Raw genomic sequence first — 16,074 nt, 5'->3', positions numbered from 1 at the left:
AATCCAGTATAGCAGATGCCCGATGGCTCGAGTAAGGAGAAACTTGTAGTCGAAGCCGCTGGAGCCCCTGGCCGTCTGCAGATTAAACACGGGCATAGGCGATGCTGATATGCTGCACCTTCACCTGTCTATACGGTGTGGTTGTTGCTCTTGGCCAATTGCTCTCGGCCAAATGTAACCTACAAATAAATCACTATGGCCATCATTCCATCAAGAATATGACACTAGGTCCGACTCGTCCTCACGAAACGACGAATTAGCAATCCCCACGACTAAACGATGGTCCCGGCGACTATGTCTGGATCCCCATGCCCACCAGACATACTGGGAAGGTCATAAGGCAACCGGGCAGCCGTCCATGTCTGGCTGGTTACGGGGTGTCAACCCTGTCCTGAGTGAACGAGGCAATGTATCGCTGCTGTCGCGTAGGTTGCGAGCAAAGCTTGTGCGGCGAGCGCTCGCAAACAGCGTGGGCGGTTGGTGGGCGGTGCCAATATTCGGAATGTCAATGAGACCATGTCGACATGTCCCCAAACCTTAGTGGCACTCTTGAGAGACCTTCACGTTGGCTCAATGAACTCCCAATACGCGAACCGACATTGATATATTTCTAACACAAATACGAAATATGTACAAATGCTTTACTTTTTTGCCTTCGAGGCCAGCACCGCGACCGCAGCAATGGGAATTGGTAGCAGCAAACATGATGCCAGGCCCAAACCCCACTCCTGGCGTTGGTGCTTGCGATAGATTTCTTTGTAGCCTCCGGCGAAGCTCGACTTCTCCTCCAGATTGACCAGTAACGGCGGACCGACCAGCCCCGGCATGGCTTCATGGAGGCGATTGATGGCATTAATCTGGAAGACCAGGTGGAAACCAGCAATCAGCATGGATGCGATGAATGTAAGGCTGGTGCACACAGCCGTACTCACTTTTTTGAGGGAAAGAAACCGGCCCAGATCCGATTTTTGATTGAATAGCTTTTCAATTTTTCGGCGGTATTTGTCATCTGCTCGTAATTTTTGTGATTGAATAAGTAATAATCCCCAATGATGGATGAAGATGACTTTCAAACAATGAAAAATACCGGAAGCTTTGAGTTCCTCCGCCGAAAAGACATCGGCTACGGCGCCGTCGATAGGCAGAGCGAGAGGTAAGAGCCCCAGCTGCGCGCCGTACACCTTCTCCCCCAAGGGGATCCCCCCTTCCAACACGTCGTCTCCAGGAGGAGCATCTTTCACGTTCCTACGATGTTACAACGGAGAAGCAGAGTTAAGATACGTTTTGCGAGATGCAAATCGACAGCGAAGATGATACGTACGTTGGTACGACAATGCGCGACAGCCTTGCGGGCATGTCACCCGCCACCTTCCGGACGGACAACTTGTGCGCCTCGTAGCGCAAGGAGGATACGTCCGACCGCACATGGTATCCCACCTGCTCTGGGCCGTCGAGGAAGAGCACTTCGCACCCTTTTCCCCTGAAGGCCTTGCCGACTAGCTCGTCGGCTTCGCTGCTCACAAGTGGAGACGCCCCAAACTCATCCTCCCAGTTAGGATCCGTAGGTGGTGCCTCCCCATTCCAGACAAGGTTACAGGTAATCTCGGCGTTGACATGCCCAAACTGGTTGAAGGTAAGTGTTTTTCTCGCCGCATGCGCGTCCGCTATCCGCAATGCCCGACAGTCATGGCGGACCATGAGGAAGCGCCCGAGATCTGGAGCTCCTTCCATTTCGTCAACCAGAGCCGCCAAGAACGCCCACTTCTTGACAGCTAGGGTTCCATTCCCCAGGCGCAGGTTGACCTTCGGAAGGCGACGTGAATGAACTTCGACTTTTTTGATGAGCTTGGCACTCGATGCCGCTTTCAATGCTTCAATATTGATCCCGTAGCTGCTAAGCAGCTGAAGGGTCGTCAGCGACAGGTACATGAGTTCTTTGTCATTCGTCTTTTCGTGAGGATCAGGGTATCTGCTGAGGATCAACACCTGCGACCGTCGGATCTTGATAGCTTCCGCAGCGGCAACAATACTTGCGAGATTGAGGCCTACGATGACGTCGGACGGCACAAACTGCGATAGACTGACTGCAGAGTCAACCACGGCGGCGTGGGCTTTCGAGTCCGTCCGTGAATCAAATTCAACCTTGATCGTGTTACTTTTTCGCTTTTCCGCGATAGCAGCCTGATGTGCGGCGGCTTGAGCTGCTGCTAGTTCAGCTGCGGCGGCTGCGATCTTGGCCGCCTTTTCCGCTTCAAGCGCGGCAGCACCCGCAGCTATCTCGGCATCCAAGAGTTGGCGATCGGCCTGCTGAGCGGCTTCTAAGACCTTGTGGGCGGTCAGGTCCTTCTCCGCGGCCTCAAGCGCCTCCTTGGCTTGGCGCCTCGAGCCCTCCGCCGCGGCCTCCTCTTCGGCGGCTTGCTGCAACTTTAGTTGCTCAGCTTCGGCTTTTTCAAGGCTCTTCTGCGAGCGCTTAGCTGCCTCGGCAGCCTTCTGTTGGGCTTTTAGCTCGGCTTTCAGTGCCTCTTTGGACGCCTTGGCCGCTTTTCCTTGGAGCCTTGCTTCCTCCTCCTCAGCCGCTTGCTGTAACCTCAGTTGTTCCGCTTCGGCTTTTTCAAGGCTTTTCTGCGAGCGCTTAGCTTCCTCGGCAGCCGTCTGTTGAGCTTTTAGCTCGCCTTTGAGTGCCTCCTTGTACGCCTTGGCCGCTTTCTCTTTGAGTCTACGTTCCTCCTCCTCCGCCGCTTGCTGTAACTTTAGCTGCTCGGCTTCGGCTTTGTCCAGGCCTTTCTGCGAGCGCTTAGCTACCTCGGCAGCGTTTTGCTGGGCCTGTAGCTCGCCCTTTAGTGCCTCCTTAGCCGCTTTTCCCTGGCGCTTGGATTCCTCATCGCGAGCTGCTTGCTGCAACTTAAGTTGCTCGGCTTCGGCTTTTTCCAATTCTTTCTGCGAGCGCTTTGCTACGTCGGCAGCGTTTTGCTGGGCCTTTAGCTCTTTCTTTAGTGCCTCCTTTGCCGCTTTTCGTTGGCGCTTGGATTCCTCATCCTGAGCTGCTTGCTGCAACTTCAACTGCTTGGCTTCGGCTTCCTCGAGGCCCTGCGAGCGATTAGCTGCCTCAGTGGCTTTCTGCTGGGCCTTTAGCTCGTTCTTTGCCGCCTCCTTAGCCGCTTTTCGTTGGCGCTTGGATTCCTCATCGTGAGCTGCTTGCTGCAACTTCACTTGCTCGGCTTCGGCGTCCTCGAGGCCCTGCGAGCTACTAGCTGCCTCAGTAGCTTTCTTCTGGGCCTTTAGCTCGCCCTTGAGCGTCTCCTTGGCTGCTTTTCTCTGACGCTTGGATTCCTCATCCTCCACTGCGGCCTCCCGCTCAGCCGCTTGCTGCACCCTCGGCCGCTCGACTTCGGCTCTCTCGAGGCCCTGCGAGCGCTTAGCTGCCTCAGCAGCAGTCTGCTGGGTCTTTAGCTCGCGCTCGAGTGCTTCCTTCGCCGCTTTCCCTTGACGCCTGGATTCCTCAGCCGCGGCTTCCCCCTCAGCCGCTTGCTGTACCCTCAGCCGCTCTGCTTCGGCTTTCTCGAGGCCCTGCGAGCGCTTAGCTGCCTCAGCAGCAGTCTGCTGGGTCTTTAGCTCGCGCTCGAGTGCTTCCTTCGCCGCTTTCCCTTGACGCCTGGATTCCTCAGCCGCGGCTTCCCCCTCAGCCGCTTGCTGTACCCTCAGCCGCTCTGCTTCGGCTTTCTCGAGGCCCTGCGAGCGCTTAGCTGCCTCAGCAGCAGTCTGCTGGGTCTTTAGCTCGCGGTCGAGTGCTTCCTTCGCCGCTTTCCCTTGACGCCTGGATTCCTCAGCCGCGGCTTCCCCCTCAGCCGCTTGCTGTACCCTCAGCCGCTCTGCTTCGGCTTTCTCGAGGCCCTGCGAGCGCTTAGCTGCCTCAGCCGCGGTCTGCTGAGTCTTCAGCTCGCGCTCGAGTGCGTCCCTCGCAGCTTTCCCTTGACGCCTGGATTCCTCAGCTGCGGCCTCCTCCTCAGCCGCTTGCCGTTCAGCCTCCGCTCTCTTCAGCCCTTTCTGCGAGCGCTTTGCTTCCTCAGCAGCGTCCTGCTGAGCTTTGAGTGCTCGCTTTTGAGCTTCTTTGGAAGCCTTTTCTTGACGCCTGGATTCCTCAGCTGCGGCCTCCTCCTCAGCCGCTTGCCGTTCGGCCTCCGCTCTCTGCAGCCCTTTCTGCGAGCGCTTTGCTTCCTCAGCAGCGTCCTGCTGAGCTTTGAGTGCTCGCTTTTGAGCTTCTTTGGAAGCTTTTTCTTGACGCCTGGATTCCTCAGCGGCTGCCTCCTCCTCAGCGGCTTGCCGCTCAGCCTCCGCTCTCTGCAGCCCTTTCTGCGAGCGCTTTGCTTCCTCAGCAGCGTCCTGCTGAGCTTTGAGAGCTCGCTTTTGAGCTTCTTTGGAAGCTTTTTCTTGACGCCTGGATTCCTCAGCGGCTGCCTCCTCCTCAGCCGCTTGCTGCACCCTCAACCGCTCAGCCTCCTCTCTCTGCAGCCCTTTCTGCGACCGCTTTGCTTCCGCAGCAGCGTCCTGCTCAGCCTTGAGTGCTCGCTTATGAGCTTCTTTGGAGGCTTTCGCCTCCGCTTCCTGCTGCAGCCGGGCTTCTACTTCAAGCCGAATCTGAGCTTTTGCTCCCTGGGCAATCGCGTCACGCTCCGCCTTCAGCTCAGCTTTTCTCCGCTCAGCTTCCTCCTGCTCAGAGAGCAGCTGTCGCTCTAAGGCCTCCTTGATCGCGTTGGCCTCGGCCTCTCGCTTTGACCTCAACTCCTGATCCAGCGCTTCTTTTGAGGCTTTCGCCTCCGCTTCTTGTTGCGCTTTACTCGAGTCTTCTAGGCGCTTCTGAGCTTTTTGCAAAGCTTTTGCCTCCTTTGCCCGCAGCTCCTCTTCCTTCGCCGCTTTTGCGTCCGCCTCCTGCTTTGACCTCAACTCCAGATCCAGCGCTTCTTTTGAGGCCTTAGCGTCAGCCTTTTGCTGTGCCTTTGCTTCAGCCTTTTGTTGTTTTTGAGCTTTTGCCAAAGCCTTTGCTTCCTTCGCCCGCAGCTCTTCTTCCTTCGCCGCTTTTGCGTCCGCCTCCTGCTTTGACCTCAACTCCTGATCCAGCGCTTCTTTTGAGGCCTTAGCGTCAGCCTTTTGCTGTGCCTTCGCTTCAGCCTTTTGCTTCTTTTGGGCTTTTGCCAAAGCTTTTGCCTCTTTAGCCTCCTGAGCCCGCCGCTCTTCGTCTATCGCGTCCTTTGCCGCTTGGGCTTCAGCCTCTTGCTGGGACTTTATCAACTCTTGTTCAAGAGCCTCTTTCGCCGCTTTCTCTGCGGCCTTCTGCTGTTCTTCCTCCAGCCGTCTTTGAGCTTTTTGCAAAGCTTTCGCCTGCTTCGCGTCCTCCTGTTCGAGCTTCAGGGCTAGCTCCAGTGCCTCCTTGGAAGCTTTCGCAGCTTCTTGAGCCGCTAGCGCGTCTCTCTTCTTTTGGGCCTTTTCAGCAGCTTCGGCCTCCTGCTGAGCTTTTTGCTGTTCCTGCTGCGACTTGATATCTCGCTCCAAAGCCTCCTTGGCGAATTTCGCAGCTTCTTCAGCAGCGAGAGCGTCCCTTTTTCTTTGAGCCTTTTGGGCAGCTTCGGCGTCCTGCTGCGACTTGAGGTCCTGCTCTAAAGCCTCCTTGGAAGATTTCGCAGCTTCTTTGGCGGCGAGAGCTTCCTTTTTCTTTTGAGCCTTTTGAGCCGCTTCGGCCTCCTGCTGAGACTTGAGCTCCTGCTCTAAAGCCTCCTTGGCAGATTTCGCAGCTTCTTTAGCAGCAAGAGCGTCCCTTTTTCTTTGAGCCTTTTGAGCAGCTTCTGCCTCCTGCTGAGACTTGAGGTCCTGCTCTAAAGCCTCCTTGGAAGATTTCGCAGCTTCTTTGGCAGCGAGAGCGTCCCTTTTTCTTTGAGCCTTTTGAGCAGCTTCGGCTTCCTGCTGAGACTTGAGGTCCTGCTCTAAAGCCTCCTTGGAAGATTTCGCAGCTTCTTTGGCAGCGTGAGCGTCCCTCTTCTTTTGGGCCCTTTGAGCAGCTTCGGCCTCCTGCTCAGACTTCAGCTCTCTCTCTAGCGCCTCCTTGGCAGCTTTCGCAGCTTCTTTCGCAGCGAGAGCGTCTCTCTCTAGCGCCTCCTTGGCAGCTTTCGCAGCTTCTTTCGCAGCGAGAGCGTCCTTCTTCTTTTGGGCCTTTTGATCTGCTTCAATTTGGGCAGCAGCTTGCCTTGCGTCTTTCTCCGCCACGCTACGTCGTCGAGCGTTTTCGTCATCGCCGGAAGAACTTGTACGGGAATCGGAACCACGACGCGAGGCGTTGGAGAATATCTTGAGACCTCGACCGGTTTCGGCCTCCGAACCCTGACGAGACGACTTTGAAACCGCAGAGGTGGCGGATGCACGGCGGCTGTCTCCATTTTCTGAACCGCGTCGGGCAACCATGGCCCACGAGAGGGATAGGGCCTTCTTGACCAGGCTGGGATGACTAGTTGGTTTAGCGACGTCGTCGATCTCTTGAGGTCGGCTCTCCGTGGTAGTTTCGTCTTCATCATCCCCGGGACGGTAACCGGTCGGTTCGCCCGCCCCAAGGCGGGATCTTCTACCGACCACCGCCTTGCCTTTGCTGATACTAAGTGACGCCATACCGCTTGCAATCAAAGACTTCTCAGAGATGCCGAGGGTCGCGGTGGACAGAGCACGCTCGATGTGTAAGCTCTCTTGGTGCGTTATCGAAGGCAGGCATGGGTTCTCGGCGAACACGTTCGCAAGGAACGCGAAGTTCAACTTGCTGTTGCCAGATAGAATTGCCGACGATGTAAGGTATCGGGTATGACCGTATGTCGACCATGCTTCAACGATCTGTGATGTTATGTGAAATAGCAGTTTTATTAGATGCGTTGAACGTGCGCACGTAGAGCATAAAGGTTTACCGCATGTCTGACTTACCGCTATCGCACGAATAGCGACGTCCTGTTCCTCAAGAATGTACGCGGGGTCAAAGTCCTGGTACAAGGCTACAATCAAGTAGCAGAAGATAACAGAGTCCTACGAGGCGGAGAAGGAACGGAACGAGTACATTAGTCCATGCTTTCCAAAACATGCAAGAAGCAAAAGGAACGACGGAGTGCAATCAAGGCAACCGAACACATACCTTGAGATCAGTAGAGAAGTTTGTCAGACGACGGGTCGTCTGGCCGGACATCCTCAAGTGGTGGTTCACCCAGCGAATCAGATTTTGCTCAGCGCTGGAGTTAATAAGGTCTTCAACAGTCTCTTGCTTTTCGAGGACGTGCACGAGTCGAGGTTCCAGAATGACAGTAAGCGCATCCGCCATGCCGATGCGAATGATTTGCCACAAGAGGCCAAGAATCAAATGTTCCCGTTCTTCAATAAAGTCCTGAGATGGTAAAAGAGAAACAGAAAGACGATGATCAGAATCAAGACAAATGCAAAGACGGAATCCAAGAATGTGACCCCGGAGTCGAGGGGTACTCGCAAAGGCGAAGGATGCGGGGAAGAAACGACCATATTGGAACGCATACCTTAGGGCCAACGTTGACAACAACAAGCCCAAGGCGCCTGCAAGCGTCGATGACTTGATCGAGATTTTCATTGGCTTCGTAGACGCTGATCTTCTTTTTAATTGTGAAGCGCATGAAATTGATCGTGTTAGGACGCACGTCGCTGATGAGCTTGGCGAAGATGAGACCATCTGTGAAATGAGACGAAAGAAAGCGAATTTTGATCAGTTTAAGTTATGGCGCGATGTGAAGTGAGAAGGTGAACAGGGAAGGAAGGAGAAGAAGTGAATCAAAGCCATGAGACCCGCCATGAATCAAAGCGAAGGAAGGTGAAGGAAAGAGATGATAGTGTACGGAAAGAAGCCAAGGAAGGAAGGGAGGAGGAAGGGATGAGAAACAAAGCGAACGAACCGCAGACATTATGAAGATGAGAAAGGAAAAGAACGGAAATGAAGGGAGTGAATGATGAGGTGGAAACATGCAAGTGAGAGTACAGTAGGAGTGGGAGATGTGGAAGTAAAGGTGAAGATGGTAAAGGAGGTGTAGGGATGGTGGTTGAAGAACCACAACATGAGAACACGGATATACCCGAGCACCCACGTCAAGATACGAACCTAATATCAGAGAAATATGAAAGAAAATAGACGATGAGTAAAATGGTACAAATCAGAAGACTGAACGACGAGCAAAAACAAAGCACACCGCCAGGCAATTCAAGGGGAACGAAACTGGCAACAGACGGGGATACATACCTTTGCTTTCAGGAATTAGATCGTGGCTGTCGATGTCCAAGGGCAAACGACCGGCTACGACGACGACGAAGAAGAAGTAGAGAAGGGGAGACGACGATTAGCAGAGTGTCGGGTATCAAATGAAAGAGGGCATCGCAGACTTTCCAATGCCACCGCCCAACCAACCGCAACTCGAAAAACCACCCGGAGGGAGAATTTCAACGTTGGGTAGGGAGGAGACGATGATGCCACAAAACTTCCCCGAGAAACCCCCCAAATGGCGAGGAATCTCAAGGTAGTGCAGTGGAGGAAGGACGGCAAGTCAACTCACCCAAGCTCTTGTCACCTTTCAAGCATTCATTGACATGCTTGGTGAACTCCCTGATCTCGTCATCGCTCACGGTGTGAACCGTCGCCTTGAGGCGGGAGTGGTCTGTCCCGGTGATGATGGGACCACGCGAGATCTTGGGGGGAGCACGGGAGCTACCAGCGTCGCCCCAGGGGCTGCCGGAAGTGGACGAGCTTGCTCCGTGGTTCGGGTAAGAAGACATTGTGATGAATTCCTTGCAGTTTCTTTTCGAAAGTTTCGGGTTGGAGTTCGAGAGATGTCGCAACGGGGATGTTGTTAATCGGAACGTTTGAAAGCGAAGTGAATCTTCTCAGAGAGGTGGATTCGGTGTGCCTACGGGTTCTTCTCTCTCGTGTGATCGAAAGACAACAGTGTGGAGGACGAGAAAAAGAAAAGGGAAAGCCGGAGGAGGGGGGCCGCAATCTGGTCTCTGCTTTTGTTCACTGCTGCCGGGATGGGGCCGGGCCTGAGGGGGCGAATGTGGCGCTCTAACAAACTCGGTGCGGAATGCATGGAGCTTCGTGCAGGGAAAAAGAATTCTCCGAGTGGTTTTCTGTGCAGTGTTTACCGCATTTAGGTCTCTGCGAAGTATAAGGCGTTCTAGCTTGCCCTTCGAGGGAGGCGTACTGTCAAACATCGTCAAAATCGGAGTCACCATGGGCGGAGTTGGTGTGGCGCAGTCCGTGAGCTGTCGAAATAGCCTCGTTTGTTAAGCGATACCCCAGACCTCTGGAATACGCCATCGAAAGGCTGAGGAAAAAAAGGGCATAGTTCTCAAATCCCACGGTAGCCCTGATTGAATTGTGCATGTATGGCCCTCACTGCATTGTGCATGTAGATCCAATCAGCTCGACGCCCCCGGGCAACGTGTTATGGGGCGGTGGGAAATTGCGACATGTCCATTGTAGGGTCGTGGCATGGACTGTTCAAGTTCATGAATTCCCCTATGGTAGCGCCTCCAGTCTTAATGCATTGTATTGTAGCGAGGTAAGCCACGGAGCGGGCCAGTTTGTGTCGTAGCTTCGAGAATTCGAGAATTCGAAGTACAGATTTCAATATACGTTCTGAAGGCCTCCAAGGAAAACGTTCAGGTTGGACGAAGCCCATGGTAGCGCCTCCTCCTTGCAATGGATTAGATTGTAGCCATGCTAGACGCCACGGAGAATGGGCCAGGGACGGGCCGTCCCGACAATAGCTTCGAGATTTGGAAGCATGAATTCAACGTTCGTTTTGTAGTCATGGGCTTCGTTCGAGAACGCCCATGGTAGCGTCTCCTTCGGCCCGGGTTGGATTGTATTAAGGACGTCAATCGATGCAAACCCTCGGATGATGTGCTTTGGTAGCGCCAAGCTTGCAAAGCACGGACTCAACATGTGCGCCTCGAAACCTGGTGTCTTGCATGGGCTGAGCAGCACAACCTCAGACGCCGATTACATATCCACGGGCTGAGGAAATAGAATGTTTACCTCTGTGAGATCCCATGGTAGCGCGCCTCTTGTGCACAGTTTCAAATGGCATGAGGAGTCCAATCGGCGCAAATCGCTCCTTGTGACTGCCACGGGCAAAGTTGCATCACCCATTCAATGCGTGTGCAAGACTGTACATCCGTGGGCTGAGAAAGTGTTCATGAGGCCTGTGGTAACGTCTCCTGAGGGAATGTTTACGTTCGCTGATACTGTACGCAGTCCGGCCTGCACATTAAGACTCCAGAATGAAATTCTACGGCTCGTGTGCTTGCTCGCACCGTTTGGGACGTCCGACGGGAAATCCGTCAAAGCCCACTGAAAGTCCTCATGAAGCCCATGGCAGCCCTCCTGTTCTGACAGTCCAACGCGGCAAACCCCAACGGACGGCATCTGACCCTCCGAAGCTCGTCCCGTTCTGAATTCATTGGATCCAACTCCGTACAGAGAGGTCATGCATAAGCAAATGCAATGCCTGACGCCTATGGTAGCGCTCGCCTTCCGCTGTTGCGTACGTGTAGGGCACGAGAACCGACGAAGAACTTGCATGACAGTTAGAAGGTGTGGACGGGTCGCGACATGCGATTTGGGAGATGCTGGCCAAACTCCTGCGTTCGGTCAGACCTGTTCTGGTTCTGCGTCCAACCCCATCGTTCAATGCCAACCAAAAAGTAAATTCAATGTTCTCAAACGTTCTCATTTCCGAAACCTACACGACCGCTACATACGTCTACTCCAAAACCCCCCAAACTCCTACCCTGATATGCCATAGCTCTATGAAATGCGGATTGTGATGGGCGGCCGCTTGTAATCAAATCATCAGCAACGATGTTGTATGTGCATGCCAGGTACGCCAGGTGGATGTGTGTGCGTCCGAATGGATGAGATGATTGTGTGCGCCAGCGTTGATGTTTCCGGGTCCGATATAAACCAGATGGTGCGGCCTGCCAGTCGATGAATGTGTATGTGCTGTTGAGGATCCGTTCCCATGTTGCGCCGAAAGTACGGGCGACGAGCGAGTAGGCGCGCATGCATGGACCGCAGGTGTTCTGAACCGCCCATGCATGCAGCTTGCCTCCCATAACTACGCACTTAGAGGTCTATGTTTTTGTGAACGCTTGCAAGTACTCCCCATCCATCCTCTCACTCCACCTGTCGGACACGGGAATACAGGTTTCACCCTCGGCATGTACGACAGGGTGGGATCACCACGCTTCGGTGAGGGGGTATAAGAGGGCGAGGTTCCGTTGATACTTTTGGATGTCGCTTTGGTGGGTGCTGAGAGAGAGTGTAGTGTAGTTGGGAGGGGGGGTGGTGGTTCTCTTTGTCGTGAGCGGGAGTAGGAATGGAGTAGGAGAGAGAATAGGAGGGTGAATAGGAGTAGGAGCGAGAATAGGGGTGTGCTTTCCGCCCCTTTTATTTGCAAGTCATGTGCAGTCACGTGGAAAGAGCGCACTTTATTGTTTTTACAGAGACATTCGACAGCGCGTTAGAGAGACTCTCCGCTCGTCGTTCACAACCCGCTCTCCAATAATATAGAGCCGTTCACATCCGCTTCTCTTCCTCCCCCGCACTTGCTTGGAAAGAGAAAGAGGGCCCCCAATGGCAGACCCCTCCAGAGCCTCCTCCTACCTCCGCTCAACTTCAACTCCAACAAAGACTAACCAGCCAACTTCCTCCCCACGTCCATCCCGCAATCCGCCGCCCCCATCCACCTCCGACGCATTCCCATTACCGCCCTTTTCCCCATCAACAACAGCAACAAGAACAACCACAACACGTCCACCGACGTACCCGGGAAAAACATCTGCCTTGGAACGCGCTCAGGCGTTTCTGAAGGATGAGAGGGCAAACAGGGAGCAGCGAGTGGGGAGCAACACCCCGCCAGCGCTGTGGAGTGGGGCGGCGAGTCCGAAGGGGGGTGGGAGTAGTCTGAAGGGCAGTCCTGCGAGTTTGAGGAGAGGGTTGGTCGGTGGCGGTCCAGCGAGGTAAGGTAGGCGCGCGGGCGCAGGATTGCAACGTCCTCGTCGCGAGCGGCAACCAACCAACCATCCATCCCTTCGCTTGTTCATTCGATCTAACCCTCTCTCTGTCTCTCTCTCTCTTCATCTCGCAGGGTAGGCGATTTGGCAGCCGGTGGGGAGACAAGTACGGGCGACGACAGTGACATCGAACTCAAAGCCTACCTCCAATCGCTCGGAAGCAACAGTGACAAACCACCGCAACGCAGTGGTCCCGGTCAAATCAAACCCCGTCCCGCCACCGCCACCCCAACACCAACAACACCAACAACCTACCTTAAACCCCGCCCAACATCTACACCCACCCCAACAACCCCCCCGCGCCCGTCCCCGCTCTCCCCCCCGCGTCCCCGCCCAACCCAGCCCACAGCAATCGAACGCATGGAAGCCCTCCTCGCCCGCTCGCGCATCGATCGCGAGATCCTCGGCCGGCGAGCCGAGGCGATGCGACGCCGCGCGAGTCAGGGGAGCACGGGAAGCGTTACGGGGAGCGTGACGGGGAGCGTGGGCAGCGAAGGAAGTGTGGGGAGTGATTTCGAAGGGTTTTTGAGAAGCGGGAAGGGAAACCACCGAAAGTCGAGGGAGACGTCCCCGGTGGGTGTGAGGTCTGCCGGACAGCCGGCGCAGGAGACGATACCCGTGACAAGCAAACCCGCATCGTCCGCACCAACGACTCCGATGCGGAAAGACACCCCCCTCACCGTCGCCGACCTCGCCCCATCCACCACCACCCAGACCCCGCCTCCCGGTCCTTCGAGGACAATCCCACCACCACCACCCGAAGACGACACGGACGAACCCTCCCGCATATCAACCCACTCCCACGGCGATTTCACGGACTCCGTCGCGGAGGAGATCGAGACGGATTTGGCGGGGAGTGGGGAGGAGATTAGCGAGGCGATTGAGGGTGCGTGTGGGGGGGATGACGAGAGCGGGGTTGCGGAGGAGATTCAGGGCCAAGATGGGAGCGGTGCGGAGTCGGTGGAGGTGGGTCAGGCCGCCGGGGATGAGGGTGGGGGTGACGCGAACGCCGAGGATCCCGACGAGAGGGAAGCCCACTCCACCGAATCCGAGGAAGCCGACCCGGACTCCCACGTCACCTCCACCGCCGACCCCGCAACGCCCCGCTACTCCGACGAAGAGTTCGAAGACATCGACGTCTCCCTTACCGGCCGGGCGGAAGACCAAGCCCACGACGCACCTCCTCTACATTCAGAACCCTCGTATGACTTTCTCGAAAACCCCATCCAGCCACAACACCCTACTGCGACGGAACAGGAGCGGATACAGATACACCACCCGTCGGAGGAGCTTGCGGAGACGTCGCGGGGGGAGCATGAGGGGTGGGTGGGCGGGGATACGACGTTGCGGGAGGGGGGGGATGTGGATGAGGCGGGCGAGGAGGGTGGTGGTGGGATCGGACCTCCCAAGCGGGAATCGGAGATTGAACGGGCGGAGGAGATCACACCGCCATCCAAGCCGAGGGGAGAAGACGAGCTCGCAGCGCAGATGGGATCGGAACCGGGGCCGGAACTGCCGTCGCCAGCGCCGCCCACGGTGGGATCGGGGAAGCCCATCGCAACCCCTTCCGAACCACCACTCTCGCCACCTGAACCGATCTCACAACAACCCAAACGCATCCCGCGCCCACCCCCGGTTTTTAAACCCTCCCCTCCACAACAACAACAACAACAGCAACAACCAGCAGCAGCACAACCGACCACGGACCCACCCGCGCCGTACTACCCATACCCATACCCACCCTACGCATACCCCTACCCCCATCCCTACTACGCCTACCCCCCCTTCCCACATCACCATCACCAACATCAACATCAACACGCGTACCCACCCCACCCGCAACCATACATCTACCCACCCTATGCCCCACACCCACCGTGCAATGCGTGGGGACCGACGCAGAGGGAGGCGTGCAGGGAATGTGGAAGGGAGGACCAAGCGCGGAGTCGGAGTCGGCGAAGGAATCACCATACACCCCACCCCCACCACGATCACCATCAACAGCACACCCACCACCACCATGCACACGAAGACCCAGGCGAGACATGGGCTGCACCCCGCTCACCGTCCCGCTCACGGTCCCGCGCGACGTCCCACCGCTCCACATCGACGTCGGGGGGCAGTCCCGCCCCCGTGGAGCCGCGGGGTCGGGGTCGGAGTCGGAGCCCCCCCCCACGTCCCACCACAACCTCATCTCCCCCCGTCTCGATTCCCATCCCGCCACCATCATCCCTAGGTACGCGCCCCCCTCCCCAGCACAATGCACACCCACTAACCCCCCTCCCCTTGTGGACACAGACGCAAACCTGACGACGCTCCGCGACCTGATGACCACCCACCTCAGCTACATCCAAACCTACGTCGCGGCGCACACCGCCGTCGCCGCCCTCCCCTCGCGCTCGTTCGCCTACACCACGTTGGAGGAGACCAAGGAGGTGAGTGAGCCATCCACCCACTCCAAACACACGTGAACTGAACGGGGGGCTGACTTTTTTGTTTTAGTATATTAGGAGGAATGGGAGACGGGTGCGGACGTGGGAGGAGGCGTTGCGGGAGGTTGAGTTGGAGGAGGAGCGGGAGAGGGGGAGGTGATCCGTGGTTGGGAGGAGATGTATTTTTTGCGTGGGCGAAGGAGGTGATGAACAACCGCGGACTGGTGGACTTGGAACATCCCGATGTGCAAGCGATTCCACCGATGGGGAGAAGATGGAGTCATGACGGCGGTGGGTTATGTACTGTATTGATGAAGGGAGCGTGTGTGCCAAACTTGGATATGTACAGGATGATCAGAGGCCCGATGCGTCCCAGCGCACGGGATTCACGATATGTAATCACGCCAATGAGGGGGTGTTTTGAAATCAGTCTTCGCCCCTCCTAATAAGTGGGCAAACTAGCAAACGGGGTGCCCCCCTTCCCCATCTTCACCTTCCCCATCTCCTCGATCCTCCTCGCAATCTCCCTCCGTCGTTTCTCCTCCCTCTCCTCCCTCGCGCGCACATACGCCGCCTCCTCCTCCTCGGCCCTCGCCCTAATCCCGCCGACGTGGGCCACCGTCCACCGCAGGGCCGCCAGCCACGCCATCATATCGTCCTGCGAGGCGCACTGCAGGATCCAGGTGGTCGGGAGGGCGTCGGTGGGGGCCGTCTCGCCGGACTCGAGGGTGGCGTACTCCCGCCCGGAGACTTCCAGCACGCCGATCCCCATCTCGGAGACGCACACCGTGGAGCTCTCAGACAGTTGGAGGTAGATCCCTGCCGGCTGGGTGCCTGTTTCGGATTTGAAGAGGTAGAGGTGGGTGGATGCGAGCACGTAGAAGCGGTCTTTCCAGGTCGGTTTGGAGGAGAAGATACCCCCCGGCGTGTGTTTGAACATGCAGCCGGAGCGCGCGTAAGAGAGGGTGGAGAGGGTGGCGAGGGTTTTGGTTGGGGTGAAGAAGGTTGCGGTTGCGAAGGGGGAGGTGGAGAGGGGGGGTGTGCTGGGTGGGGACGGGTGGACGGCGATGTCGGTGTTGTTGATGGGGTTGGTGGCGGAGGTGGAACTGACGGTGCTGGTGGTGGTGGAGTTTTGACGGGTGTGGTGCACGCGGGTGGGGTACCCGTTTGTTGCGGCGGCTGGCGCTTGATGGGGGTGGTTGTGGGCTTCGTGGCTGTTGCGGCCGGAGGGTGGCGGGGGTGGGGGTGCCGAGGATGGTGGAGCGCCCCGCGGACCAGCCGGGGTGCGATGCGGACGTTGTTGTTGTTGCTGCTGCTGCTGTTGGTATTGCGCGGGGTCGTAGTACTGCTGCTGCGGTTGATGCGCAGGTTCATGGTACTGTTGCGTAGGCTCGTAGTATTGCTGTTGGTACTGCTGCTGGTATTGGGGCTGCCCCCGTGCCCGCGGCTCCCGGCCCCTGTTCTCACCACCCGCCCCCTCCAAACTCAAAATCGTCCCCTCCAAGTCCTCGATCAACGCATCGAGCGA

General features: G+C 56.6%; 4 protein-coding genes across 4 annotated transcripts; 2 read left to right on the top strand and 2 right to left on the bottom strand.

The window, feature by feature from the left end:
* Positions 1–585: 585 nt before the first annotated feature.
* Positions 586–7,724, bottom strand: EV422DRAFT_372527 (uncharacterized protein). Its single transcript, XM_053066746.1, has 7 exons — positions 7,551–7,724; positions 7,160–7,405; positions 6,955–7,053; positions 1,322–6,867; positions 1,088–1,245; positions 933–1,009; positions 586–857 (listed from the first exon to the last, which is right to left on the bottom strand). Exons 1-7 carry the CDS (start codon positions 7,662–7,664, stop codon positions 642–644), a joined length of 6,456 nt encoding a protein of 2,151 aa, XP_052920520.1. The 5' UTR covers positions 7,665–7,724; the 3' UTR covers positions 586–641.
* On the bottom strand, positions 7,662–8,326 carry EV422DRAFT_549192 (uncharacterized protein). The gene is made up of 2 exons (XM_053071703.1): positions 8,282–8,326; positions 7,662–8,143 (listed from the first exon to the last, which is right to left on the bottom strand). Exon 2 carries the CDS (start codon positions 8,007–8,009, stop codon positions 7,764–7,766), a length of 246 nt encoding a protein of 81 aa, XP_052920519.1. The 5' UTR covers positions 8,010–8,143; positions 8,282–8,326; the 3' UTR covers positions 7,662–7,763.
* A 939-nt stretch (positions 8,327–9,265) lies between these two features.
* EV422DRAFT_510501 (uncharacterized protein) lies at positions 9,266–10,394 on the top strand (the record flags this gene model as incomplete). Its single annotated transcript, XM_053068935.1, has 6 exons — positions 9,266–9,292; positions 9,335–9,395; positions 9,448–9,596; positions 9,846–9,982; positions 10,097–10,286; positions 10,320–10,394. The coding sequence occupies 6 exons, from the start codon at positions 9,266–9,268 to the stop codon at positions 10,392–10,394; spliced, it is 639 nt and encodes a 212-aa protein (XP_052920518.1).
* Positions 10,395–13,467: 3,073 nt separating this feature from the next.
* Positions 13,468–14,832, top strand: EV422DRAFT_372468 (uncharacterized protein). Its single transcript, XM_053066744.1, has 3 exons — positions 13,468–14,350; positions 14,413–14,549; positions 14,625–14,832. The coding sequence occupies exons 1-3, from the start codon at positions 13,603–13,605 to the stop codon at positions 14,673–14,675; spliced, it is 936 nt and encodes a 311-aa protein (XP_052920517.1). The 5' UTR covers positions 13,468–13,602; the 3' UTR covers positions 14,676–14,832.
* Positions 14,833–16,074: the final 1,242 nt, after the last annotated feature.

The sequence above is a fragment of the Fimicolochytrium jonesii genome (assembly GCF_025526975.1).
Source record: "Fimicolochytrium jonesii strain JEL569 chromosome Unknown EV422scaffold_51, whole genome shotgun sequence".
Lineage (NCBI taxonomy): Eukaryota > Fungi > Chytridiomycota > Chytridiomycetes > Spizellomycetales > Powellomycetaceae > Fimicolochytrium > Fimicolochytrium jonesii.
Note: the sequence above shows the minus strand (reverse complement) of the source record. Positions and strands in the feature narration are given on the sequence as shown.

Excerpts from the sequence above, each read along its gene's own strand:
- EV422DRAFT_549192 (XM_053071703.1), bottom strand. The coding sequence starts at position 8,009 with ATGTTTCCACCTCATCATTCACTCCCTTCATTTCCGTTCTTTTCCTTT.
- EV422DRAFT_372468 (XM_053066744.1), top strand. The coding sequence starts at position 13,603 with ATGGGATCGGAACCGGGGCCGGAACTGCCGTCGCCAGCGCCGCCCACG. Across the intron at positions 14,351-14,412 it reads CCCGCCACCATCATCCCTAG|ACGCAAACCTGACGACGCTC; the intron begins GTACGCGCCCCC and ends TTGTGGACACAG. Across the intron at positions 14,550-14,624 it reads CGTTGGAGGAGACCAAGGAG|GAGGAATGGGAGACGGGTGC; the intron begins GTGAGTGAGCCA and ends TTAGTATATTAG.
- EV422DRAFT_372527 (XM_053066746.1), bottom strand. The coding sequence starts at position 7,664 with ATGCGCTTCACAATTAAAAAGAAGATCAGCGTCTACGAAGCCAATGAA. Across the intron at positions 7,054-7,159 it reads ACTTCTCTACTGATCTCAAG|GACTCTGTTATCTTCTGCTA; the intron begins GTATGTGTTCGG and ends TCCGCCTCGTAG. Across the intron at positions 1,010-1,087 it reads GGAGGAACTCAAAGCTTCCG|ATGACAAATACCGCCGAAAA; the intron begins GTATTTTTCATT and ends AATTACGAGCAG.